At 26.3% G+C, this 27,870-nt stretch overlaps 1 protein-coding gene across 1 annotated transcript in view; it reads right to left on the bottom strand.

Moving 5' to 3' along the window:
• LOC135929295 (ubiquitin conjugation factor E4 A-like) overlaps positions 1–24,552 on the bottom strand; it is a 31,509-nt gene extending 6,957 nt beyond the window's left edge. Inside the window, exons 1-12 of the mRNA XM_065465812.1 lie at positions 24,422–24,552; positions 24,263–24,379; positions 24,130–24,221; positions 19,967–20,128; positions 14,472–14,613; positions 14,106–14,311; positions 7,894–8,298; positions 7,489–7,703; positions 4,348–4,466; positions 3,963–4,247; positions 3,531–3,844; positions 3,028–3,224 (exon numbers count right to left, since the gene is read on the bottom strand). Of these exons, the coding sequence (XP_065321884.1) occupies positions 3,028–3,224; positions 3,531–3,844; positions 3,963–4,247; positions 4,348–4,466; positions 7,489–7,703; positions 7,894–8,298; positions 14,106–14,311; positions 14,472–14,613; positions 19,967–20,128; positions 24,130–24,221; positions 24,263–24,379; positions 24,422–24,530 (2,363 nt within the window). The 5' untranslated portion in view covers positions 24,531–24,552. The remainder of the gene's footprint in view (positions 1–3,027; positions 3,225–3,530; positions 3,845–3,962; positions 4,248–4,347; positions 4,467–7,488; positions 7,704–7,893; positions 8,299–14,105; positions 14,312–14,471; positions 14,614–19,966; positions 20,129–24,129; positions 24,222–24,262; positions 24,380–24,421) is intronic.
• Between the last annotated feature and the right edge of the window lie 3,318 nt (positions 24,553–27,870).

The raw sequence follows: 27,870 nt of genomic DNA, 5'->3' as shown, positions 1-27,870 counted from the left end.
AATTATTAGGCCGGGTTGGGCTAAAAACTTAATAGAAAATTTCCATGGGTGGGTTCGGATCATGCCAACCTCTACTTATGTCAAGCAACTATGATCGATAATTATTTTATTGTGTTTTAAGAGCGACAACTATGTTTTTAATAGCGTCATGCTGTATATTATAATCAGAAATGAACGGGCATTCATGTCACAGTATCCGTTGGCAATTATAACCGATTATCTAAATTGATAATTACCCCTCGTAAATTTTTATGGCCTATAGCTATGAAATGATAAAAAAAAATTATAAATTAGTAGACCGACGTGCAGATATATTATTTCTATAATTGGGGTGCATAAATAAAAATTTCGGCACACCAATAAAACATACATGAAAACAGTGTAATCTTTAACTAAAGATAAAGAACTGAATGATCAACTAGCAATGTGTTTCAAAATGAATGAAAAATTGCAGATTATTAATAAAAAGGGAATCTATAATGGATACTGTTATATTTTAATATCTTATATATTTTAAAAGGTTATAATATGAATATTATATTTGTAATAATTATAACTTTCCTACATTTAATATTATAGTATCGAGGTTAATCAAATTGCATACTATTAGAAGTTAAATTTGATAATTATATAAAAGTATATATATACAAAAGAATAACAAATAAAATTCATTATTGTTTTTAAACATAATCTATATAATAGATACATAAATACATTTTAAACTAAAATAAATTTAGATATACAAATTAAATTTATAAATTTATATTAGATGCATAAATATAATTTTATCCAAGTTATCTGAAGATAATGAAAATCTTTTTGAATTCAATAACAAAAGCAACAGAGAAAATACGTTCACTCGGGGTGCTGGTAGATGAGTTGGAAAGTAAATATAATTCCTCCGACGGTAAATTATTTAAAGATTTAATCAATCTTTTTGTGAATATGCGATTTTAATTCTGAGTATACATAATCAAGGGTACTCTTGAATGTTGTTCTTGTTATTAAATCTGAGGTTTGCTCCACATTATATTTCTAATTAACAAAGGGGTAATTCCATACCAACCCTTTAACTTTTCGGTCTGACCTTGTTAATTTTGATAAAATTTTACATAGTGAGATAACATAGTTAGAAGGCATCGAAACCCAAATTTTATAGTACTAATAGTTCCTGAGACATCAATGGCAAAGGTTCCAAAGAGATGAATGCTAAAATAAAATATTAGGTGTCGCTTGTAACTTTACCTAGGTGTTGAGCACTCTTGTTTATCTGATCAAAATTTTGAAAATCAATTGCTATTAAAAATAAATAAAAAATTATTATAAAAATATCTTATCTTATTATTTTTGTATAATTTTATTTAAAGAAATTTTTTATTTATAATTCAATTTTTCAAGTAACAAGTAACGCGTTACTTTCTGAATAGCCAGTAACGCGCGATCCTTTTTTCATAACGCAACGAGTAACAGTAACAAATTCCTTTTTTGAAGTAATGAGTAACGCGTTTCTTTTGAAGTAATGTTTACAGCACTTATTAATAACAAAGAAGTTTTTTATGTTTTTGATGCCTTGGTATCTAATAGTGAAGGTCACTGTCCGGTTTTTGGTCTGAACCGAACCGATGCACTCGAACCGGATCATGGTCTTCTAAAAAAAGATCGATCCCGACCGTGATCCTAAAAATATTTTTGTTTTTACCTAATTTACTTCTTATTTTTGGAACTATAAGTAAAATTCTTTCCAATCGCATTTGATTCATTTTAAAAAAATAATCGACACATCAGAAAAAAAATACTATCTTCTAATGGTTTAGCAGCGCAATATAAAAATAGAAAAAACTTCTCAATGTTTGCTACCATGAAATCGATTTGGCGTTAAAGCAGAATCATTTTTTTCTATGACACATGATAAAAGTGTCTGCGATGACTTAGTCGGCACAACAAAAAGGTTAGTTGCCAGGACAAATTTACAAAGACCGAAAACGATTGGTGGTTAGGATTTATGCAAGAAGTGGATGTAAATAAAGATGATATGAAAATAGGGCTAGCAAATTCGTTCGTTTATCCAGCGACACCAGATATCCTTTTCATATTTTCAAAAAGTTTCATATATAACTAAATTGGTACTATTAACCAAAATGTATGAATAAAAAACTATTGAAAGTAAATCATAACATAATATGTTAATAAATATTAATGAAACTTGCTCCTTAAATATTTTTTTCCTTTTTATTATCATGTTTCTCACAGGCACATATTACAGAAATAAGAATCTTTTTTTATGATTTTCTAATTATTATTTGAAAGTTGATCCTGCCAAAAAAATTCCACAATACTGATTTATTGCTATGTATGGTACTAATACTAATTTTATAGCCTAACCTATATTGCAGATCATTCATTTACGAGCGTCGAATAGAATATAAGTATAAGTTTTTATATATTATAAATATTTTTATACAAGTTTTTGTGTTCAATTTGGAGATATTTATAACTAAGGGTCATGCCGCCTAAAGTTGGAGGTTGCGTGAAATGTTTAAAAAAGATCAACAGCCAGAGGTCTACAAATTAGTAAAGCAATATAGGAATGAAAGTAAATGTTAATTTTTTCCCCCATTTATTTTTATTTTTACTTTTATAAATAAAAATGATGAATAAATAAAAAATGATAAAATTATTGGATTATATCTTTACTTTTTTGCAAAAAACACAACATATAGGAATAAAATAATTTTTGGGTATCAGTACCGAAAGTACAAAAAAGAGATATTGGTATATCTCTGATTATAATAAGATAATAAATTGGATTACTACAGCTCCTTTTAAGTTTTTTTAAATATATATTTATTATTTTTAAAATAGATTCCGCATCTAATCCAATAATTGCCACATAAAAGGGTATTCTAATTAGATAACCGAGACATCTAATTATTCAAATGAGAAATCATGACTACTCTATTAGTAAGATAAAAAATTTATAATTTAAGAACAATTAATAAATGTAATTATTAAAATATTGCGTAGAACCCAGAAGAATATCCTTGATCAAAAGCCTCTAATCCTTCTCTATCATCGTCAGTTGATTTTCGAGCTTGGAGAGGTACTAATGCCTCCAAAGTTTCAGCCATTTTTGCTCTCAAGTGAGGATTCTTGACTCTCTCAGGGCATCCCATTAAAGTCATTATTAAAATCATTATAGGTTCCAATGATTTAACTCCAAAAAACTTTATTTTTATTTTACATAAAAACAGATATAACATATCTACAACTATAGCTTAATTAAATTCCAAATAATATTAAGAATCTGCTAAATTATTAAATATGCCATGTAATAATTCCGACTTTATGAGCCAAAACTTTGTCGCAGAGAGAACATAATCTTTTTTCGATTAAAAATTATTTTTTTCCAAAATTTTGAAGAATATAGAAATTATCATATAAAATATTAAAATATATTTTTAAATTTTAGTATTTATTAAACAATCAAAAGTGATATTAGTAATTAATATAGTAGAGTATATAGAATAAACTTCAAGTGATTCGTCGCTAAAATGAGACAACAATGACATGAGATCCAACATATTCTCCAAAAAGAATTCCGGTACGCAACTCATAAAATGTTCCAATCTTGATTTTATGTCCTCATCGGCGAGTTCGTCTTCCAAAGGCGCGCTAAAATAAGCATGCATATCTGCCGATTCCTTATTATTATCCAGCGTTTTGCTAATTATAAGATGGATATTGTGACAAAGGTATTGACTTATAGCTACGTTTAGATTAAAAAAACCTTCCAAAAAATGAGGCTCTAACAAAGCTGCTTTCGTGCTTAGAAAAGTGGATAGACCTTGATTTTTAATAATTTTAAGAAATTACAATGATATTATTTGACATGTACAAAAAAATAATTAATCTCTCGATAAGAACTTTTAAGATTGGAATGATCTACAGATTTAAAAAAAAACCTTTTTCCATTGCATCTTTGATATTTCTGATAGGCGGAGCGGATTCATCAGCTAAAGATGCAGAAGATAAGAGGGATTCATAGTAAACTTGCATGCGACCTAGCTCTTGGTTCAATTTAAGAAATTTTGATAAAATAACCCTAAAACCTATGTCCATACATTTTTGCGTCATGAATAAGCATTCCGTTACAAAATTAAATTCTTTCGTGTTTAGTTTATCGTCCGTTCTTATCAAACTCGTTTCTGGAAGTTTGGTTGGTACTAAGAACGTTTCCGTATCCAAATCTATTATAGTAAATTTTATAAATATATTTTATCATATTTAAAATTAAATAAAATCTAGTTTTAGAAAACGAATTATTTATTAATTTGTAATGAGTAGCACCTAACATATGAAGACCACGAGACTTAGCATCTAAATCATTTCTAGAATGCGTTTGAGTGTAGTCGATTTCTATTTTTAAGATCCGATTTGAGAATGGGTATGAAAATGGTTTGCATAACCTAAAAATACAATATATTATTAAGTCATTTTCAACTCAGGAATTAAGAGTTTATATATTTTTTTAATTTTCCAAAATTTTGCATAAAACTCATTAAAATTTTTATGTTGTGATCTCAATTGGTTCAGAGGTTATTAAGGTTTATATTGGCTTTAGATTTTAAATATAAAAAAGTTATAGGATTTAGCGACCTGATCAACACTAGAAATGGATATAGGACCAGGCAATGCAGGCAGATCAGGCCAATAATTTCCCATATTCATTTGATTTAAAATATATATACAACAAGGTTAACTAAATAAATCAAAAGAACACCATTTGTGATAGCCTTTAACAGGGCTTTGAACTCTCGTTCTAATGAAAAATAAGGCCTTATAAAATTTATTGAAAGTATAGTAAAACGGTATCCTCGGAAGAATATATTTTATCAACTTTATTAATTTATATAATAATTTCAAATTTACAAAACGGCAAATTACTATTACAATTTATATCTTTATTTAAAAATAAATTTTCCAAAACTTTTGCAAAAAATTTTATAAATTAAAAAAGATCTAATATCTCGAAAAAAAATATATATTATATCATTATTTTTTACTTCAAATATAATAATAATAATTCCCCAACCAGATGTATGCAATGCCTCTGATTGACGTCTACCAACATAAATTGTAAATACATATAATATACTCACCCCTTTATGTGCCAGTGACATTCCTTTAAAAAAAAATTACTATACTACAAAAAAAATTTTTTATTCAGCATATTCTATCACTTGACATCAGGGCTACATCAATAGCAAATCTTCCCACAGACTTTCATCCGAATCTGTTGTTGTCAGCGGTCTTGGCTCCGTTATTGTCAGCGGTTTGGACTCCGCTATTATGGGCGTTAATGGGCACACCGTACTAGCCGCCCGGTGTTGTTCCATAACTGTTCGAATATTGATGTAGCCCTGATGTTAAGTGATAGAATATGTTGAATAAAAAATTTTTTGTAGTATAGTAATTTTTTTTTAAGGAATGTCACTGGCCAATAAAGGGGTGACATGTCCTAGCATAATATATGTATTTACAATTTATTTTGGTTAGACGTCAATCAGAGATATTGCATACATTTGATTGGGGAATTATTACTATTATATTTGAAGTAAAAAATGATGAAATATATATTTTTTTTCGAGATATTAGACCTTTTATATTTTATAAAATTTTTTGCAAAATTTTTTAAAAAAGTTTTGAAAAATTCATTTTTAAATAAAGATCATTTTTAAATAAAGATATTATAAATTGTAATAGTAATTTCCGTTTTGTAAATTTGAAATTATTGTATAAATTAATAAAGTTAATAAAATATATTCTTCCGAAGATACCGTTTTACTATACTTTCAAGGTATTTATTTTTATAATAAAAATAATTTATCATCATAATTAAGTTAGTATCAAAATAATACAATAAAATTTACAAAATAATATTTTATTTGTTTTTCAATATTTTAATTAGGCGAATAATCTTGATATCTTCCAAAATCTCGATGTAAAAATATAGATATTTTATGCCTAACCTGAGAGTGCAATGCTACTTGCATTTAATAAAACTATTTTGCCTAGGATTTTGTTCCCTCCTTTGGTATTCTTCATTCCAATTATATCCACTAGATATATTCTGATATCCAAAGAGAGAATTTGCCGAATAGAATAATTTCTGAGACTTGTGCTACAAGAATAAACTGTAAAAAGCATGCCCGACAAGATGGCGCCCTAGGAATCAAGCTGTTACAATATTTTGGATCTATCAGAGCCTATTCTGAGTGCCTTTAGAGAGAATGGCCTGAACCAAATATTTTATATGAAGCTGATATAGATTCAATACGACAGCCGATTTACACTGGAATATATAAATAAATTATTTAATTACACAACATTTTTTGCAAATGGATTTAGCTACGGCTATGAGAATTGCGATATTGTTATATTACAGCTTATAAAAATAAGAGAGAGTATCAACAGAGAAGATTTTTGAGATTCGCAGGCCTCGACTTGCTCCAGACAAAAAATAGTCCCAATATTAAAGTGGACACAATTGTGAATTACTATGATATAAATGTTTTCATTCCACTTTTATATACATTTTTTACATCATTGAATGATGATATATTGTTTGAAAAAAAATTATATATTTAGCTCAATTTTATTCAGAGGATATAAATGTATCTGAAAGCAAATTAATTTCAGAATTTAAATCTTGGTATAAAAATTAATTTCAGTATATAACTCTTTAAGAAACACAAATTTTGAAGTTTTCCAAATATATTTTGAAGTTTTCCAAATATATTTTGAAGTTTTCCAAATATATTTTGAAGTTTTCCAAATATATTTTGAAGTTTTCCAAATATTTTGAAGTTTTCCAAATATATAAAAAATTAACAAATAAAATGATGCGCAAAAAATATTAATTTTACATTAATGAACGATATTTTGATTAACTTTTTAAATCATTATATGTTTAATTCTATATTACTATGATTTACATACCGGTTTAAATGGCTATAATATTTTTTAACAGCATATATTCGCTCTTAAATATTTTGTATTTTCCAATATTTTATTATTTATGTTCACAATTTTCATAAAATATTACTAGTTTTAATAATTTTAAATTTTTAATGTTCCAAAGAAAAATATCCCCTCCCCCTTAAAGAAAATTCCTGGCTCTACCCGCTAACAGCTCACTCTATAAATTTGAATTTTATAATTAACATGTGTAACATTAAAAATTCTGTCACTTTCGTATGAATATATATAATATTTATGAATATGAATTATTCAAATCGAATACAATTAGTAAATTTTATTATTAGTACGAATACGAATAGTAAATAATTGGATTCGTTATGAAATTGAATATGGCATTATTCGATTCGTATTTGAATATGCCTATCTCGTATTATGACTAACCTGTTCAAATAAATTTTTTTATTTTCCTACTTATATTTTTAGAATTAAATTATGTTATATATAAACTTGATAAGAATGGATCCAAGGTTCAGCATGAAGGGATCGGAAGCATAGGTAGAAGCAAATATTTCGGGGACTTGTGAAGACCAAATTTTAGAGCGTCCAGCATTGCAGTGCAAACAGTATCCTATCCATCTTAAGGTTTCGTGTTTAACTTCGGAGCCCATTTTAAGGAGCGAATAAAATAACGAATATATTTTGTCTACCAACGATGATAGAGGCTTTACAATTAAAAAAAAATTTGATTTATAATAAAAATCAATTCAATATATAGTATACAATATATCCCTTGTTTATTCTACTCAAAACATATCGACTAAACATTGCCAATAAATTTATCATAAATAAATACGAGAATAATTATTGTTAATAGAAAATCTTATCAATAATAAGATCCAATAAAATATAAACCTTCCATATGTTTTGTTCCATGCTTTTGTGTTCCTGGCGTGACAACTGGGAAACATTGTTAAAAAAAAGGGATCCATTACTTTTAGGTCCTATAGGTATGCATGATATTCCAATGATACGGCCTAACAGAGTATTCTCGAACATTTTACCCTTGCCAATTTCGAGATGGTTCATTCCAATACCATATGAATTAGTTGGAGTAGGAGCGGCGCTATTGAGAGGATATATGTTTCTCAAACCCCTATCAAAGGCTTGTCGAAAGGCGCTTATGTTGGTGTTGTTTTGAGCACTATTGCTGGGTACATTGATTTGATCGTTATCGATTTCTACCTCCCTTTTTTCCTTGTTATAAGCGTCCCCGTTTAATTTAATAAGAAATAACGGTGTCGAATGCGCCAAAAAAATCTATAATTTTTAAAATGAATCAATATTATTTCACGATCCCAATTTTTCCTTCTTCTAATATAGGCGATATTTAACAATAAAGACAATTAACAAGTTTGTTTAAATCGAATGAATATCAGTAAAAAAACATGCCAATCGTATTTATAAATCTAGTGGGGGAGGTTAAAAATATAACAGCTTTAGAAATTTATTTAATAATTTATCGGAAACCTGCTGTCCCGGTTCAAAATGGGCTAAAACATGGTATGATTATATTCCGGCCGGGCTTAAAAATCTAAGGTGTTCCGATTTTAAAAAATAAATTTAAATTATATCAATTAATCAGTTTGGAATCATATAATGGAATGTTTAATGTTCATGCACTGCTCATATTTTCAAAATTCAGCCAAAATAACGGAATTTTAAGAATTCCGAGTCTGGCCAAAAAATTATAAAATAAAAAACCTAGTCGGCCCAAAAAAATTTTAAATCTCGAGCCTGGGGTTTGAAAATAAATATTTTTTCATGTCCGGTTAGGAATTTTGATCTCTGCAGGTCTCTAATTTATTTAGAAAATATAATATAATCAAAATGATTTATTTATACTTCAAAATAGAGCTGTGCTGATCTACACATTTTTCACCGATCCAATCCGATATTATTTAAAAAAACAGATACGATCCCGATATTTATATTTACCATCTATCTTTAAACCAATGTAATAAAAATATCAATTTTTCTATTTTACCCAGTCGAATTCCATTCTCTAGCCCGACCTGGATTTTTTTATTGGTTATTTTATAGTCTGGGCTGGAGGGGGGGGGGATAGGGGTATTATTGATGATAAATATTTTGGGCTGTATTTTTAAAATGGTTTCAAATTAATTGAAAATATGAGATGAGAATGATTGTTTAGGTGAAACGTCATGTGATTTTTCAATGGGTTTATTTAAATTTATTATATTGGGTTCCTGTCCTTTAAAAAAATCTAAGGTCGGGCTTGTAATTGTTATGGTCAATGATTTATAAATCATATCATTTTAAGCCCCCAACCCAGGTACTGGTATATTGGGGGGGGGATATTAATTACATATAAAACTGTCTAGAAAAATAATAGTTGGTCATTATCTTTCTTGCTATATGTAGGGAAGATACGAAGTTGGGAATAAATTAATTTTATATCAAAAACTATTGTTTTCCTTAGAAATGAGTTTTTTTAAAATCAAACACCATTGTCATCTTTATCTAAATTATTGATTTATAGATAACTAATAAATATGGATCTTCCATATTATTCAAGCAACGATATAGAAAATAAGGACATGGGCAAAAAAACAATGCAACATGTTGTAATTGTGGTAACATGCAAATTTACTAGATTAAGAAAAACGCCAGACAGGCAAATTACTTTTAAACAAAATTATGAAGCCAAAAGATATTCAAATCTACAAGAATTAAATCTCGGTACAAATTGAGACTATGCAAATGTTGATTAAAGAAAAAGGATATAAAAGGAGAAATTATGATGCGAAAAATGATGATTAAATTATGATTACGAACTTAATTTTTAATTTTAATTTTTTTAATCTTTAATTTATATTAATTTATTTTGATTATGTTTTTATCTTATTATTTAATAAAGATTTAGTATCATTTTAGTTCTAACTTTTCTTTATTTGACGAATATTATAGAAAAGTATATATAATCGAGGATATTAGTCTGATTTAGTATCATTTAATTCTAACCTTTCTTTATTTGACAACGGTTCTAATCTCCCAATCTTTCTAAATTCTTCGAAATGTTACATTGGTGTTGGAGAGCGGGGGAGACCTGGCCATTACAATAATTAAAATTAACTCTGAAAAGAGATTCTAAATAAAGGGGGAAGGGGATGTAATGAAATGACTATCGACACAAAGACAAAGAATGAGGTCAATGAAACATGGTGTCAATATCAATGGTCGTAATTCGAAAAAGAATAGAATTAGTCGTTTAATTAAAAGGAATTCGTCACAAGAGATCGTTATACGTACAAGTGATCGATGTAGCTAAAAGAAATTCGTTATAAATTTTTATTAAAGATATACGGTTAACTGTTATTTAAGTTGATATATTTAGCAAAATATCAGGTTGTTGAATAACCAAAATCTTCATAAAGAGAAACGGCTTTTCGTCATTAGAAAATTTATGCCGCAATCGAGCTCAATTAGAGATCGGATTTTTTATTTTGGATCAAAAGATACAAGAAATCATTATCGTATAAGAGATCTTAAGACAACGTGGATATCTTGACAAGCGACTAGGTAGAACAAGTAGTCAAGACCAGGATGCTATCGTTAATCGTTGACAAATTATCGCCCGTTACTTATCAAAACTTTAGTATAGGATAAAAAATCGATGATCTTAGAAACAAGAAGTCGTGGAACCATCGTTACTCGCAGACAAATTATCGGCAGTCGTTTACCGTCATTAGTTACTAGAAACCGTTAGAAACAAGCAAAGACTAGGATAATTTGGGATTAAAACGAAATATAATTAAAAGAGCTAGAAGAATGTATCGGGAATCATGGTAACAGATTCGTCAATGGCCTATAGAGATCAAGAGATAATCGTTTACAAGGGGTTGACAAGAAACAGAAGGAATCAAGAATTTCAGAGTGTAATCGGATACAAACAGTCCTTAGAAGTGAAGAATATTAGACAATAAACCGCCGTCGTTAGAAACTAGAAGACATTAAAGATTAAGACGAATAGATTTGGTGGAGAAACTAGATCAGTAAAGTCAAAATCGGAAGAAGGGAGATCATTCGCAGAATGGTGGGACTAATTTAAGTGGAAATGTGTTGTAATTGTGGTAACATGCAAATTTACTAGATTAAGAAAAACGCCAGACAGGCAAATTACTTTTAAACAAAATTACGAAGCCCAAAGATATTCAAATCTACAAGAATCAAATCTCGGTACAAATTGAGACTATGCAAATGTTGATTAAAGAAAAAGGATATATAAGGAGAAATTATGATGCGAAAAATGATGATTAAATTATGATTTTACGAACTTAATTTTTAATTTTAATTTTAATTTTTTTAATCTTTAATTTTTAATTTTAATTTATATTAATTTATTTTGATTATATTTTTATCTTATTATTTAATAAAGATTTAGTATCATTTTAGTTCTAACTTTTCTTATTTGACGAATATTATAGAAAAGTATATATAATCGAGGATATTAGTCTGATTTAGTATCATTATAGTTCTAACCTTTCTTTATTTGACAACTGTTCCAATCTCTCAATCCTTAGAAATTCCTCGAAATGTTACACAACATTTAGGTAAAAATAATATATGTGGTGAAAAATGATGATTCCTAAAATTTCCATGATAGAGATTCATTAAAACGTCATCAGCATGAATATCTCAAACAAATGACCTTATATCAACAAAAAGGCTATTTTATTCTATAACGTTGCTTCAAATAAGAAACACGTTGCCGTTCGTTACCCTGTGAAAAAAGTAACGTGTATAATCGTTACAAAAAATACTTACCTATAATAAATTTTCTTGATTTATTTATTTTTCTCATAGATAGTAAAAAAAATTGTACAAAAATAATATATTGTAGGATAAGATCTTCTTGTAATATATTTATTTTTAACAGTTGTTTTTCAAGATTTTCATCAGGTAAATAAGAGCGCTTAATGCTCAACATAGCTTTCGCTATGTTAAGCAAACGTTCAACTAGTGCAGAAGATAAGATGGTTGTGTTACATATAATAAATAAAAATTTTATTTATGAAGATTTATTAAAATTATTTAAAAAATGCATTCAGATCATTGTCAAATTTTTTAAAATTTTTATCATACGTTAATCTGATATGTGGGTTATTTAAAGAAACCAAGTCTAATTTTTGTTTATTTGTCAAGATCTTTTCCCAAGGCTGAAATATTTGAATTAGGACACAATCCACACTTACAAAGTGTAGGCCTAATGCCCTTAACTTTCCATATTGGTTTAAATAAAGTTTTATACTGGGGCTAAGGTGGTTAAATCATGCTCATCTGAAGATATAAGTATTTTTAAAATATATTCTATAAAATACATTTTGAGAATAGAAATTAACATACCTTGATTGATTCAATATTAATAAATTAACAATCTTGACTGTATAAAATTCAATAACAAAGATGTGATAAATAAAATTAAAATAAAGAAATTTGGTGGTTGATCTGAATTAAAACTCGGCTTAAATTATTTATAATATTTAAAAAATATATTATTATAAATAAATATATTTTTTCGATATTTTTTAAGAAAATTTAAAGTAACAAGTAACGTCTTGCGTTACCACTACCGCCAAAAAATAAACGCGTTACTCGTTATTGAAACAAGTAATGAATGGCGTTTCTTGGAAGGTAAAGAAGTACAAATATATCGATATATTAGAAAAATAAATTGCAAATCCTAGATACTTTATTACATAAAGGAAAGTTTAATTCTGAGTTTTTTATGAAACTTGAGAAAGAAAAATTCAGAAAACACGATTCAAAATCGATATGGGGAATATATTTGACTAAATTCGATTAGTATATGAATAATAAAATTATTCGAATCGAATACAAATAAGGAAAATATATTATCCATCGAATAATTTTTAACCATTTTTCGATCGAATTATTCGAAATTATTCATATAATTTAAAATTATTCGTATCATTAGAAATAATTCGCAAATGTAATTATTCATAAACATTCAAAATTATTCATTAATATTTAAAATTAAAATTATTCTAAATTATTTAACAGGCTTAATTAGGAACTTTTTATTTTTTTACTTTTTCTACATCTATAAATCACTTTTTTAAAATAATTCATTTATTTTATTTTTTAAAATATTTTTGAAGAATTTAAATTTTGCATCAAATAGAATATTCGACAAATTATCGAGTAATGTTTTTATTATTCGTATAAATTGGATAATGCACATATCTGATTCGTATTTTTGTTGGTAAACTTGTAATTAGGGATGTACCGATATTTTATATCGGATCGGATCGGGCCGATATTTCGCCCATTTTAAAATATCGGTTATCGGCAAATATTATAAAATTTTCCGATCCGATATAAAATGGCGCTTTTAACAAAATTTAAAAAAAGTTATATCTAAAAATCCATTTATTTTTATAAATAAAATCGGAATATATTTTTATGCTTAATTATTTTAATAGTAATAATTAGTTAATAAACATTCTGCAATATAGTCATTCTGTTTAAAAAAGTGTTTATTAATCTCTTCAGAATCTGTTTTTAGTGATACTAGTGTTATTAACAGTCCCCATCACCGCAGACCGATCTCTGATAAATTGGAAATTTTGGTATTTCTAAAAAGAAATCTTCGATAAATTAATTTTATATATTAATTTCAAATTTCAATATATTTGTTTATTACTAATTATGTAAATAGATTAATGTTATTACTTATTATATAAATAATTGCAATTGAATTGAATATAAACTATAACTGATCATTATAATATATTTAAATGACATATGTTATGGTATAGTAAAATTATAGATGTTGTACTAATAAAAAGAATATTAAAAATTAAAACCGGTATCTTTACAGAATACAAAATTAGATATGATATCGGATCGGTTATCGGCCGATATTACTTAAATATCTGGAATATCGGATCGGCCTCCAAAAAGTGGTATCTACTTATAATATATGAAGAATTTTTAAGCGCTCTCATAAAAGATAAATTACCTCTTTATATTTTATAGATTAAGATGATAATATATATCTGAATGTTTTTATTATTATTTACTCGAGCCAATAATGCTGTTTGTGTGTAAAAGGTTATAATTTCAAGGTAATCAAACAAGGAAGGATTTATAATGGTGAGCGTTTGACTAAATAAATTGTACAATTTGTCAAGAATTGGTTTGCACGAATCGTATAATGTTTGGTATCCGTAATTTTCATTTATGTATGAAAGCGTCAGCATCAAATATTCGTTTAAATGTCTATTATCTGATCAAATAGGGAAAGTGATATTATTGTATTTTTAACATATAAATTTTTTTACAACTATATGTATCTATGTATCGGGATTATATGATACTCACAATTTACGCATGATTGTGTGTAAAAAAAATAACAAATAAAAAATAGTTAAAAATAACTTTTATACTTGATGTTGTATAATTTTGTAGTAAAAGATCAATGAATTGTTGCGAGGTATCCTGAGAATAGAGATCAGTCTGCATTGCTGTGGCCGAATTGCAAATTATAATATCTTTAATATTTGATGCCAATGATTGAGTCAAATTTTTCTAAATATTAACATTATAATGATAATAAAAATAGGGGGAGGGGATTAAGGATGATTTTTTCGGCTTTACCCGTCTAGGGCTAAGCCGATTCAAAAATATTTTACTAATCCGATCCAATAACAGATATTTACATTGTTACCATCTATATTTGAACCAATGTTATAAAAAATAAGTATTTTCTATTCAAAAAAATAACTAACTATAAACTAGGATAAAAAGGAAACATTTAAGGCATTATCACAAATGATAAAGTGTATTTTTTTTATGAGCAATGTTTATAACTGAATGTGACTTGTTGAATATTTTTAAAACCATTTCTTGTTGCAAATATTATTGAAAATAGTGTTGTTAAATCAGGGTAATAATGTATAGCGTTGAACGTATGTGTTTTATTAAAATATTGGATAGCGCTGTAGCATGTTTATAAAAAAAATTTGATGTTCTCGAGTCGGTTTTGTGCATCACAACAATTCGATAGTTCTGGGTTCGAATCTAGCATGAACCATGTTTTATACTAAAGGTTCCGTCCTTGGCGGATAATATAGAGTAGATCAAACTAGACCACGTGATTCCGTTAATAAATATGTATCTTATTAATTTTATAGATTTTGGTCGTGGTTCAGCAAATGGCTATATGATGTTATCCCCGTTGAATCACCCATTGACTTAATCTCTAAGTTAAGTCTCAGCATAAGATGAGACGATTTTAAGATAAAAACATGCCAAAGCCGTTATGGAGTTGGTAAAAGATAGGAGATTTAACAGCACTACAAAAATAAATTATCACATTTTTAGTTACTTTTTCTTTATTCTATTTTTTTTAAATTCCAAATATTTTTGATTCCTTTTATCGAATTATTATTATTCATGTAAAATAAAAAATGATAATTAATAATATATATAATCATAAAATAACAAAAATAGTGATAATGGGATCGGGTTTTCAAAATGTGGTCCGATCAGAAATAACGTATCGACGCCCTAGAATGTCTATCCTTTAATAAATATATATATAGTAAGTAGGGCTATGTCGATATTTAGCGTTTTCAAAAAATATTGGAACGGGCCGTTATTTTTTTTATATTGTTTTTGGTTATTTTATAAAACTTATAAAAAAAATTATTTTATAAATAATTTCATAATAATTTAATGAAATTAAATAAAATAAAATACAATTTATTTGTTTTAATGTAAAAAAAAATAGTAAATTTTAAAGTATTTTTTGTTATATTATTTGAAACAATAAAATGATTAAAATATCTAACGAGTCACATTCAGCTGGTGTTATTAAAAGGCTCGATTTACCTAATTTATAAAATAGTTAACTCAAGATTTGACAAAGGTAAATTATTTTAGTTTATTGATTTTGACCATAGATGGCAGAAAGGTTTATACTTGTATTAGCGAAATTTCGAGGCTTGGGTAATAATATTTTGGCTAAAATTTTAATTTAGCCCTTTTCAAAAATCGGAGAAATGGAGCTCTTTAACACTACATTCACCATATAAACATTGCAAATATTTTAAATGAGATTATAATCTTTTAGAGAATAAAAAAAAATACATTTTATCATTCGTGAAAATTATTTGCTTTTATTAAATAGAAAATATTGAGATATAACATTGTTACTAAGATAGATTTTAAATAATCATCAATATAAACATAGGTTCGGTCGGATCGGTTTTAAGTAATATCAAAAAATAACGGGTCGGTGAAAAATTTGTGGATCGGCATAGCCCACATGGTAGGTTCATCTGGAATTCACTGGTGGTGATTCAGAATCTTTCAATTTTAAGCCATTTAATAGAAAACAATTTTTAATTTTGAAAAATCTGATAATTTCCCAATCAAAAAAAGGAAAAAATTCGATCAAAAATGGAAAAGTATCATAGGAAAAGCAAAAGAATAAAATTTTCATTTAAAAAAAGGAGGATCGTCATTTTTAATATTTGTCTACAATTTTGAGTTATTTTATAAGTTTTTTCTTCACATTCTTTATTATTCCTTTTTTAACCCTATAATTATTTTCTTTTTGTATATTATTTATTAATTATCCCTGTCATGCTCCTTCTAAAAATTTTAGAAAAATGGCAAAAAAACACTTTAAGGTTTAGTTGATCTTCTTTCAATGTTTTGTTCTTATATGTATACTAATACTATTTCTACTATGAAAATGTAATTTTTTGAATTAATTCATTATTTGATATATAATTATAATATATTATAAAATCTAATATATTATAAAATCTAATATATTTGCAAAAGTCATTGTAAGTTTTTACTTTGTTTTAATTTCAATAAATGATTTAATGTTATGAAAATGGAAAGTGGAGTAGAATTTATATTAAAATATAAGAGGTATTATGTTATTAATCAAAATATAAGCTAAAAAATAGGATTTAGATTCCTATTTATCAAATCTCATTAGTTTCACATACTCCATAAAATAAAACATTAATCATTTTTAAGTAAAATTTGAATCAATTAAATTGATATAAATAGCAATAAAAGACACTAGATCTAATAAGAAAGCTAGCTATTTATGAAACTTAAGTATATCGGGAATGGATAAAAAAAAATTGGTTGTCATGTTTATATCCCATATTTGTAACTTAAATTCCCTCGCTTCAAACTTATAGGGACCATTTTGACCGCCATAATTTATTTGCCTATTTAATTTTTTAATTGTATACTGACGCACCCAAACCAAGGAAAAGGTCCAATCAAAAAAGAAAAATTCCCATTCAAAAAAAGTTTTTTTTAATTATTCTGGTCAATTTATCTTAAATTTTTTGTTTTTACAATTTTCCTTAAGATATATCTTACTTTTTGCGATCTCTTAAAGTCATATTTAATCTTTATTTTTCTGAATTTTTTTTTCTTCTCATTTTTGATCACTCTTTTTTATCTTTTTAAAAATAATTTATTTTCTCATTTTTCTTCAATTCTTTATTTTTTCCCCTTTTTTCATCCTACATAATATTTTTGACTTTTCATAATTTTTTCTCCTAATATTTTTTTTTAAAATTCATTAAATTTTTATTTATTTTTTTTAAAAAAATATATATAATTAATTAATTTTATTTAAAATACGTGCAAATGTTTACTTAGGGCTATAAAATGATCCATAATAGATATATATATAGTTCATCTGTATTAAGGTTATCCCAACTTTAAAAAATCATTTTTTTCAAAAAATAACCAAACAGAGCCACTTTGAGTCCCTTATATCTCCGGTTCTAGTAGAGTTAGGGGAGCTAATATTTTAGATTCGTCAATTACAATACTTCATTAACTTATATGCCATATATTAACAAAATCTGAGATGGCCGCGTTGTATAAAGTGATTGATTTGATATGGAATGATTGTGAAATGATTTAAGAGAGATATGATGTAGAGATACCAAAAAATACTGTATAAAGGTTACTATTTGGATTTCGGTAGAATTAAAAAGTTATCACAAATTCAATTCAATTAGAGAAAATGCCGAATCAAAATTAGCAAATAATACGCGAATGGTTTGTGGAGCAGCCTTAATGAAATAAAAATTAATTTTTATCGATGATAGCGAGTTTTCAATATCAATGAGACGGTCATTCCCAAATAAATAAAAGAGCTATTAAAAATGTCCAAGAGATAAATACAATTAATTATACTATCATTGCCGCTTTCACAGTTGCGGAAATCTTCAGATTCGAGGTTCTTGATGGCCCAAGCAGCGCTATCCACAGCAACTGCAAATGAAATACCAAATCATTTTGAAGAAAGTATATTATAAATATGATTTATGTTATGGATTGCTCCATTTCATCATAACCATACAATTAAAGAATCGATAGAAAGGAGAGGGCATACAAATTTCAAAATGTGAAAGAGGAAAAATTATTAATGATTAACATATAATTTTTTAATTTATTATATATCAGACACCTGCAGAAGTACTATTTACAAGGCCCGACCCAGATTTTTTTTTTAGAAATTTTTTTTCAACCCTGTTCGGGTTATATATTTTCAGGCACTACACGCATTTTTTTTAAATATATTCTATTTATTTTTATATTTTAAATATTTGGTTTTAAAATAAAAACATTTTTAAAAAGATCCGGCCCGTGTACCTGGGAGGGGCGGGCTTATGGCTGGGTCTGCAGGTCTCTACTATATATATTGTAATTGTTAATAAAAAAAATTTTGATTGCCAAAGAGAAATAAAAATTAAGTGAAATTTTAAAAATAAAAAGGAGAAAGAAATCATAAAAAGTCAAAAAATATTTATGTAGGATGAAAAACAAGGAAAACATAAAAATAAAGAATTGAATAAAAAATGATAGGAAATAAATAAATTATTTTTAAAAAGACAAAAAAGAATTATCAAACATAAATTGAGAATAGACAAGAAAAACAAGATTAAAAATGATTTAAAGTGTTCGCAAAAAAATAAGAAAATAAGATATAAAATTAGAAGGAAAATTAAAAAAGAATGGTTAAAAATGACATAAAAATAAGGAATTGAAGAAAAATGATAGAATAATTTTTTTTTATATGGGAAGAAAAAATTTCGAAAAGATAAAGATTAAAAATGACTTAAAGAGATGGCAAAAAGTTAGATATAAAAAAGAAGGAAAATTTTAAAAAACCCAAAATTTATTTGAATGGGAATTTTCCTTTTTTGATTGACACTTTAATTTTTTTAATTAGACCTCTTCCTTTTTCGATTAACACTTTTCCTTTTTTTTGATGGGAGCTTTCTTTGGTATTTTCCTTTTATTGATTAGACTTTTTCATTTTTTGTTTCACACCTTTTCTTTTTTGATCGGACTTTTGTTTAAACCTTTGGTACTTTTTATTTTTCGAACGGAAATTTTCCTTTTTTGGATGGGAAACAGTGTAATTATTTTAAATTAATTCTTTTTAAAATTTATTCATAGTAAAACCGTGTATTTAATTTAATTTAAATTAATTTTTTTTTTTAATTTATTCATAAAGTTTTGAACCCCTTTTTTGAGAATAAACGTTGAACGCGAATGCGTTCAATTTTTTCAGAACTGTGTACTATTAAAATGATAAAAATATATATATTACTTTCCTTTTTCGAATTTTAATTATCCTTTTTTGATTGAAACTTTTCCTTTTTAATTTCATTTTTTTTTACAAAGTTTAATTGACCCTTTTTGTTGATGAAACCTTTTCCTAAGACTTTTCCTTTTTTAATCTAGATTTTTTTTCAAAAAATTTGTAAAATAAAATTGATATAAAATATGATTAGTTGAAAAGTTCATGGTAAAATTTTAATTTTCAGGTTCTGGTTGAAAAGATTTATCTCAAAAAAAATTTGATTGAGGATTTATGACCAACCCTTTTTTCGATGTCTGGAATTTCGTCATATAATCGATTAAAACACGCGTATAAATAATGCAAAATTTTTCCAGAGTTGTCGGTTTTGTTAGATTTTTTCTGTGCCAAAGACATCAAATTATCAATCTCTTCCTTGGGTATCAATAACCTTTCAAATACTGCCTAAATATATTATAAAAAAAATGTTAGAAAATTAAAACGAGCCGTATAAGTTTTTCAAATAATCATAATAAACTTAAATAATATATAAACATTTTAAACATCGTATTTAATGTTGAATAACGACGCAGTCTTGTGATTTCATGTATAGCCAAATTTAGATTACGAAGCAAAAAATAATATAAAAATAAATTTTCAAATGATCAAATTTTTCAATTAATTATGACTTTTAAAAAATGACTTTAACATTAACTCTAATATTACATTTGCATTTTTAATAAAATCATATTTTCACTGTATTAACCTCCAATAAAATTTTAAAATGAGAATGTTGAGTCTATTGATTATTTTAGTACATAATAGAGCTCAGCATCTCGCTTTCAAATTTGACTAAATAAAATATTTAAAATTAATCGAGGTCTGAATTTGGCATAAAGAAATATTAAAATCAAGGTTCAGTTCAGTCTGATGAATCGAAAAAAATATCTGGCAGACTGATCTGCCGGTATAAGATATAGCACCACTAATGGGTGGTAGCTTACTAGACCTCAAACAAATAATTAGAAAATTCATTTAAAAAAATTATACTGACATTTTTCTAAAATAACATGGGCTATTTATAAAAAAAGTTTTAAATTTTCTTGTTGAAATTGAATTAAAATTTGAAACTCATAACGACTTTACAATATTGTTTTGAAATAAATTGAAAATCTAATCGTATAACACATTTTTATCATATCCAATGAACACGATATAATGTTCGTTCAAAACTTCGAATATGAATAGTGATTACATTTTAGTTGAAAAGATTTAGTCAATATTCAGTTGTTTTAATAGTATTTTGTAAGAAAGGATAAGACTTTATATAAGGTAGCCATATTTAATAGTACTTTTACAATATGTATAGAAATGTTATATCTAATAGCCAAATCCCTTGATAGTGATTGCACTACTGTTTATTATTTAATGAATATAGATTCCCTTAATAGCGATTACACTACTCACCCTATACATTGTTTAGAATATAGATTTAAATCAAACCAAAATTCAATGACAAAACAAAATGATAAGATTTCCATACTATTATTAACAATTATTAATTCGATTATTACAGATTTATTTAGGAATAAATATAGAAATTAGCTTTAGCAAGAATATGAAAGAATTTTAAAATAAAGGAATGGTAATAAAAAGAAGAAAAAAATTGATTATCTCTTCAAATCATTGTTTATCACAAGATTCATAAAATAAATATATTATTTTATAACAAGAGAGACAAAAAAAAGCATTTTAAATATTATTATCAGGGTTTTGATTTCAATCGAATTTGGGTTCAGTGAAAAATCTCTGAACCAGCTTTGGGCTCAGGTGGGTTCAGGGTTTGGTGTCCAGAAAAATTTCAAAATTTTAAATTTAATAAAGTGAATACAATAAAAATAAAAGTTATTCCACAAAAAAATATTTTTAATAATGAAAATAAAAAAAAATTGTTTTTGATATTTAATATATTTTTTTAATACTGTTCAAATTTTTATAATTTTAAAAAATAAAATAAGAAATTTTAATAAAAAAAATAAAAATATAAAAAAAATTTTTTAAAATTCTTGAACCCTGAACCCTACATTAAAAAAAAGGCTTGTGGTCTGGGGTTCTGATTCAGTAAAATATCAGGATTCAAATGGTTCTGATTCAAAGTTTGGGATCACAGCCCTATTGATAAATTAAAATTTATTAAACTTTTTAATAATAATATTATACTTATATAAAAAGAAAAATTTATATTGAAAAATTAAGAAAATTTTTTAGGAAATTTAAAAATATAAACCTATTCTATGTTGAAATAAGGCTGGTTGTTTAGATATATATTTTTACAACTTGGATAGAAAACCTAGTAATAAAAACTACTTATAAAAAAAAATATGTCTGAAGTGAATTTTTAGATCAAAAGTTTATCTGAGTTTGCCAAAATTAGGTGATTTAATGGAACTAGTTATAAGGTAGTGTAGTAATATTAATGTCAAGCTCTTAAACCAAACCATTTATGATGATTTGTTTTCTATATTTTTCCCCAAAAAACTTGTTTAAAAAACATGTCATAGTCTAATTGGGTGATTACTCAATAATATTTTTTTAATGTAACTTGAGAAGCATTTTGAAAATTTATATGGGATAAAATTTAAATGTAACCTTTAGGATAAATCATTTACATATACATATATATACACTACTGGCCATAAATGACTGCCCACCCTGCATTTTTACATAAAAAAATTAATCTTATTTGGGTAAAAGCGAATTGATTAATTAAGTTAAGATGTCTAGAAAAATTTAGAAATGAAAAAACTAGCTTTTGAAAACAACATGTCAAAATCACCAATTTGGTAAAATAGGGTTCATTAGTTTTTTTCACCAACAATTTTAAGCTGCCCATTATTTTTTAGAGTGTCATTAATCACATTCTAATCTGCTTATTAATACCCATTTTTAATTATTTTAAAAAAAATTCCTAGATTTTTTTTTGTTTTAAATCAATATTTAAAGAAACTTTTAGTCTTTATAAATTTTAACAAACATTCGACCAAAATGATTAAAAGAAAAGAAATTTCTATTCCAACTAAATGCAAAATAATTAATTTACACATAAGTGGTAAAAGTAATCTCTGAATTGTCAGAGAATTAACCCTAGCTCAACAAACAGTCGATTGCATACTTATGCAACAATAATGCAATATCAAATCCAAAGAGTCCTGGAAGACCCTGCAAAAAGACTTTAAGCTATGATAGGTATATTGCAAGGATCAGTAAAAGCAATTGACGCCTTTGCCTCAGATAGCTGTGGAGATGAATCTGACTCGGGAAAACCCTGATAAGTGTCACAACTGTGAAAAGGTGCCTTGGGAACTTTGAACTTTATGGTAAGGTAGAGGTCAAAAAGCCCCTCTTGAGCAAAAAAATAAACTCAAACGATTAGACTGGGCACAAAAACATCAATTTTGGACATCTGCCAACTGGTCCCAGGTCTTATGGAGTGATGACTCAAAATTCGAAATCTTTGGTTCTAAAAGAAGGCAAAATATCTGCCACTCAGCTGGAGAGCAAATGGGCAATAACTGCATAATTCCTACAGTGAAATTAGGGGGAAGGCCTGATATGGTGTGTGGGTGCTTTGGTGCCAGGGCAACCAGTGACATTGTCAAAATTAAAGGAATCCTTAACAAGGAGGGATACCGGCAAATATTTGAGGACCATATGATTTCATCATAAAAGCGTTTGATAGGGAATAACTTTTTATTTGAACAAGATAATGACCCAAAGCATACATCCAGGCTATGCAAAGATAATTTACAAAATCTACAACAACATGGTATTGCTGAGTTGATGATTGGCCATCCCAGTCTCCTAATCAAACTTTTATGGGATCACATTGATCGACAAGCGCAAAAAAGCCCTCTAACCTCTCATTCACACCTTTGTGAAGTATTACAGAAAGAATAGAACAATATCACTTCCAAATAAAAATATCATTGAAAGATTACCAAAAATTTGTGCAGCAATTATTAAGAATAAAGGTGGCCATGTTGATGAGACCAAAATTTGATCTTAATTAATTGCTATGTCTTTTATTTTTTTGTAATTTTATGCAATAATATGTAAACTTATAAATAAATTTGATAAACCTCATATTGTGTGTTATTGTCTTATTTTAAGAAAAATGTTAAGAAATGCAGGGTGGGTAATCATTTATGGCCGGTAGTGTATATATAATCTAAGATATAATATATTAGTCTGATTGGTTCATCTGCAACATATACTGATTTAACATATATTTTTTTATTATTAAATATATAAAGTAGCATAAATTAAAAATATTTTATGAGTGAAAGGATTTGTTTTCTATATTTGTAAAAATGTGAATAATATAAAAAATAAATCTTTGAATTTTCAAAATTGGACTATATATTTTATAAGAACAATAAACTTTAATAAAATATAAAATGAATTACTTGACTTAAACACTCGGAATCAATAAATGTTCTGCTATTTAAATTTGAGTGCAGTTGAGACAAAAAATATAATTGGTTTGAATTTTGTTTTTCTTAAGAAAAACATATAGTAGTGTGTAATGTATATTTATACTATTAGGGTTTATTGTAATTTTAAATATATTTTCGATAATTTGATCCTCTTTTAATTTAGCTTGATCAACAGTAATTATTGATGAATTATCTAATGGTATAAGCATTGTTTCAGCACCTAACAAATTAAAATTAAATTATAAAAATTGTTTCAACTTACAATTATCATCGTTTAATAAATGTTTTTCAATTGATATAGCTGAAGTCTTTTGAGAATTATCATTTAATAGTTCAGCAAAAGGGTTACTATTTAGATCTTTTTGGGCCATTATTTTATATATTTTTGTTTTATAAATGCCTGAAACATATGTAAAATTTAATATTTTTCTAAAAATGAGACGATTGGCATTTTGTCAAAGGTCATTGTATCATGGCAAATCTACATAATTCCGTGTCAATAGATGTCAACTTTGATTTTCAATTCATATTTAAAATTTTGAAAGCAGTAGATTTTTAAATTTAATTTAAGTATTTAAATTTTCTCTAACTAGGAATCTATTGATTAATATATTATAATTTTATAATTTGAACCACGATCTTAAAAGAAATATTTTGGGTGAAATTCTTTATCAAATCAATCAAGATATTACATTAAATTTTTATTGTATTTATATTCAAATATAGGTTAACATAAGAAAGTTTTAAAAAATTATTACAAAACAAAGATATCTATTTTTTTTGATATTTTTAATATATTGATAATATAATAGAAGTCACAAATTATTATGATGGAACTATTCAACTATGTTATAGACCTGCAGTAGTCTTGTTAAAAATTCCGAATCAGGTCGATTTTAAGAAACGGCCTGATTAAAATTATAGCCTAAATAATATTAAATCTGGATATTTCATAGATGGCAGGAAAGTTTGGACATTATTTGCCAAATGACAAGGCTTACATAATAATATTTTGAATAATATCTTAATTGGACAATTTTTAAAAATCGACCCAAATCAGATTTTTTTACAACAATACTTAGATACAATTTTAAAATTAGTGTACATATATTTTTTTTAGTTAATAAATAAGACTTAATATATGTAAATTCAAGAAAAAACAAAATGCTTTATTACTAACTAGATTATTTTAAAATACAAAGAACATTCTGGAAATTGATTATTATTATATCTTAAATGTAGAAATTATTTATTTAGAAGAGGATGTTGATGTTGCAACAGATTCCCTGCAAAATTTATTATTAAAATAATAGCGCTTTATAAAAAAAACACAAATGAATCTATATTTTCTTCGTTTATTTCCATGTAAATATCTATTATAATAATCCTCAAAAACCGTCCATCAAATTTAGCCAATAGTGTTTTTTAAAATATATTTGTCCAATAAAAATGATTATAGCATAATCGGTCCAATAGTAATCACCTTACAAACTAAACATTCATTCAGTCAGTTCAATTTATAAATCATATGGAAACTGTGAAATTATTATGATACTTAAATATATACCCAGATTTCAGAATAAACTTGATTGAAGATTTAAAGATGGTATGCAAATATCTAGATTTCAGAATAAACTTGATGGAAGATTTAAAGACTCAACTGTTAATATTTAATATAAAAATTTAAGGTATGTCATTGCATTTAATAAAACTCAATTAAGTGGCTTCCATCACCCAAAAGGGGGCATATCCTATGAAGTGAATTCTCATTCACTGTTTGTCAGTAAAACCCTACTGTCAGGGCCATTTAATTAAAGGAGGATGATGGTTATGATCCACTAATTGATTGACAGTAATTTACCCTACTGTCAGGACCCGACAGTAATTTACATTGGTAAAAATTGAAAAATAAGAAAATATATAATTAATAAATAGTGTGCTTATTTTTTTAGAGTATTTGTTTTAATATTAGTGAATTTTTGAATGATTATATGAGTCCATAATTGTAACAAAATATTTGATAATAAATCTAGAAATAACATTAATGAATGATTATAAAAAATTTAATTAAGTATATCTAGACATGTGCGCCGACAGCCTTATCGGCGGCGGCGTTTCTTTAATTAAAATGATTGGCTGGCAGCGGCAAATCGATTTAGACGCCGCCACAAAAATTGGCGGCGGTACGGCGGCGTCAAATATTTTTCTAACTCAAATTTTTTTAAATAAAAATTATAAATTCATTGGAAACACTTATAAAATTAAATTTATGCTTTATTATGTTTATAACTATAATTTAATGATTTTATTAAGTTAAAATTATCATATATTATATTTAGATTTATAGGACATAATAATGATTTTTCTGAGTTCAGAATGAGCCCAGCTGTGGAAAATACACGCTCGCTGGGTGTGCTCTTAGCTGGAACGCACAGAACCCTTCTAGCTAATATTGAAAGTTAGTTTTGGAAAATCCAATGCTCTTATCTTCCCAAAATCTAAGAAATCTTTTATCTATAAATTATAAGGCGAAAATAATGAATAACACTTTTTTCTAAACTAGTTAAATAGTCTTGTTGTTTCAAATTGTTATGAACAGATAAATGTTTCGTAGCCAATGTAAGATAATCGAATTTTGAAACAACTTCCGTCATTTCACATTCGGTTAATTCGTCTGTGTAAGGCCATAGAGAGGTACCGTGTGACATAAAAATTGCACCGGAGTAATATTTTTTCCTTTTAAATATTCATTTACTATGTTTATAGATTGAAAATGAGGATCCATAAGTGCTCCTAATACCAAAGTAAAAAAAAGAAATAATATAAATTTTTTTATGTATTTTAAAATACTTTCGGAAGATCGGTTATTGGATATCTATGATCAAATTTAATAAGCATATTTTGTTTAAGAGATGCAAGGGAGGATTATGATATTCTTTTACAATTAAAGATATTTAATTTCACTACGAAATAATAAGGATAAATTTATAGTAACTCCTTTTTGGACGTATAAAAATTAAAAAGTTGTTTTGAAGGTTCTAAGAAATTTAAAAGTTCATGCATCCCAATCGGAGTTAAATATTTTAGATCCGGTTTCTCCATTCTATTTAATAGAATATTTATAGGATTTTTGTTATTACCAGTCACACTTTCCAGCATTATCAAAATACTATGCCAACATGTAAGCACATTTAATTTTAAGGTTTTTTCTCATATGATTTTTTTCACTATCATCATCAAACCCCAAGCGATCTTTATAAAAAAGGTCATTATCATCCAAATCTAAAATATCCGATGTAAATGATATCGATTCAAAACATTTTCTATTTTCGATATCGTTTATATTTTCAAAATCCGTTGTGTTGAATCTTAAGGCAAATATAATTTCTCCCACTTTTTTAATGAGATTTTCTATTTTATTAACTTTTTTTTATTCCATCGACTGTCACTAGATTATGTAATCCATGCCCCAAACATAAATGATGGTCATATTCTCCTAGAAGAACACTTCTCTTTACATTGGGTCCTACATCCGTAACCATTTAAATTTTCTTGGATTTCTATCTCGGAAAGAATAGTTTCAGCGGTATGTTTTTGAGTGACATGATGTGATGCCAATGTATAAAATACAATATTAAATTTATTATCTATTTCGTGAAATGTAAATGTAAAGGTAATATAATTTCGCCGTCTATATTTGTCGGTCCACAT

Source organism: Gordionus sp. m RMFG-2023, chromosome 5 (assembly GCF_954871325.1).
Source record: "Gordionus sp. m RMFG-2023 chromosome 5, tfGorSpeb1-WG-v2, whole genome shotgun sequence".
Taxonomy (NCBI): Eukaryota; Metazoa; Nematomorpha; class Gordioida; order Chordodea; family Parachordodidae; genus Gordionus; species Gordionus sp. m RMFG-2023.
The sequence above is the reverse complement of the archived record's forward strand: the minus strand, read 5'-3'. Positions and strand labels throughout refer to the sequence as shown.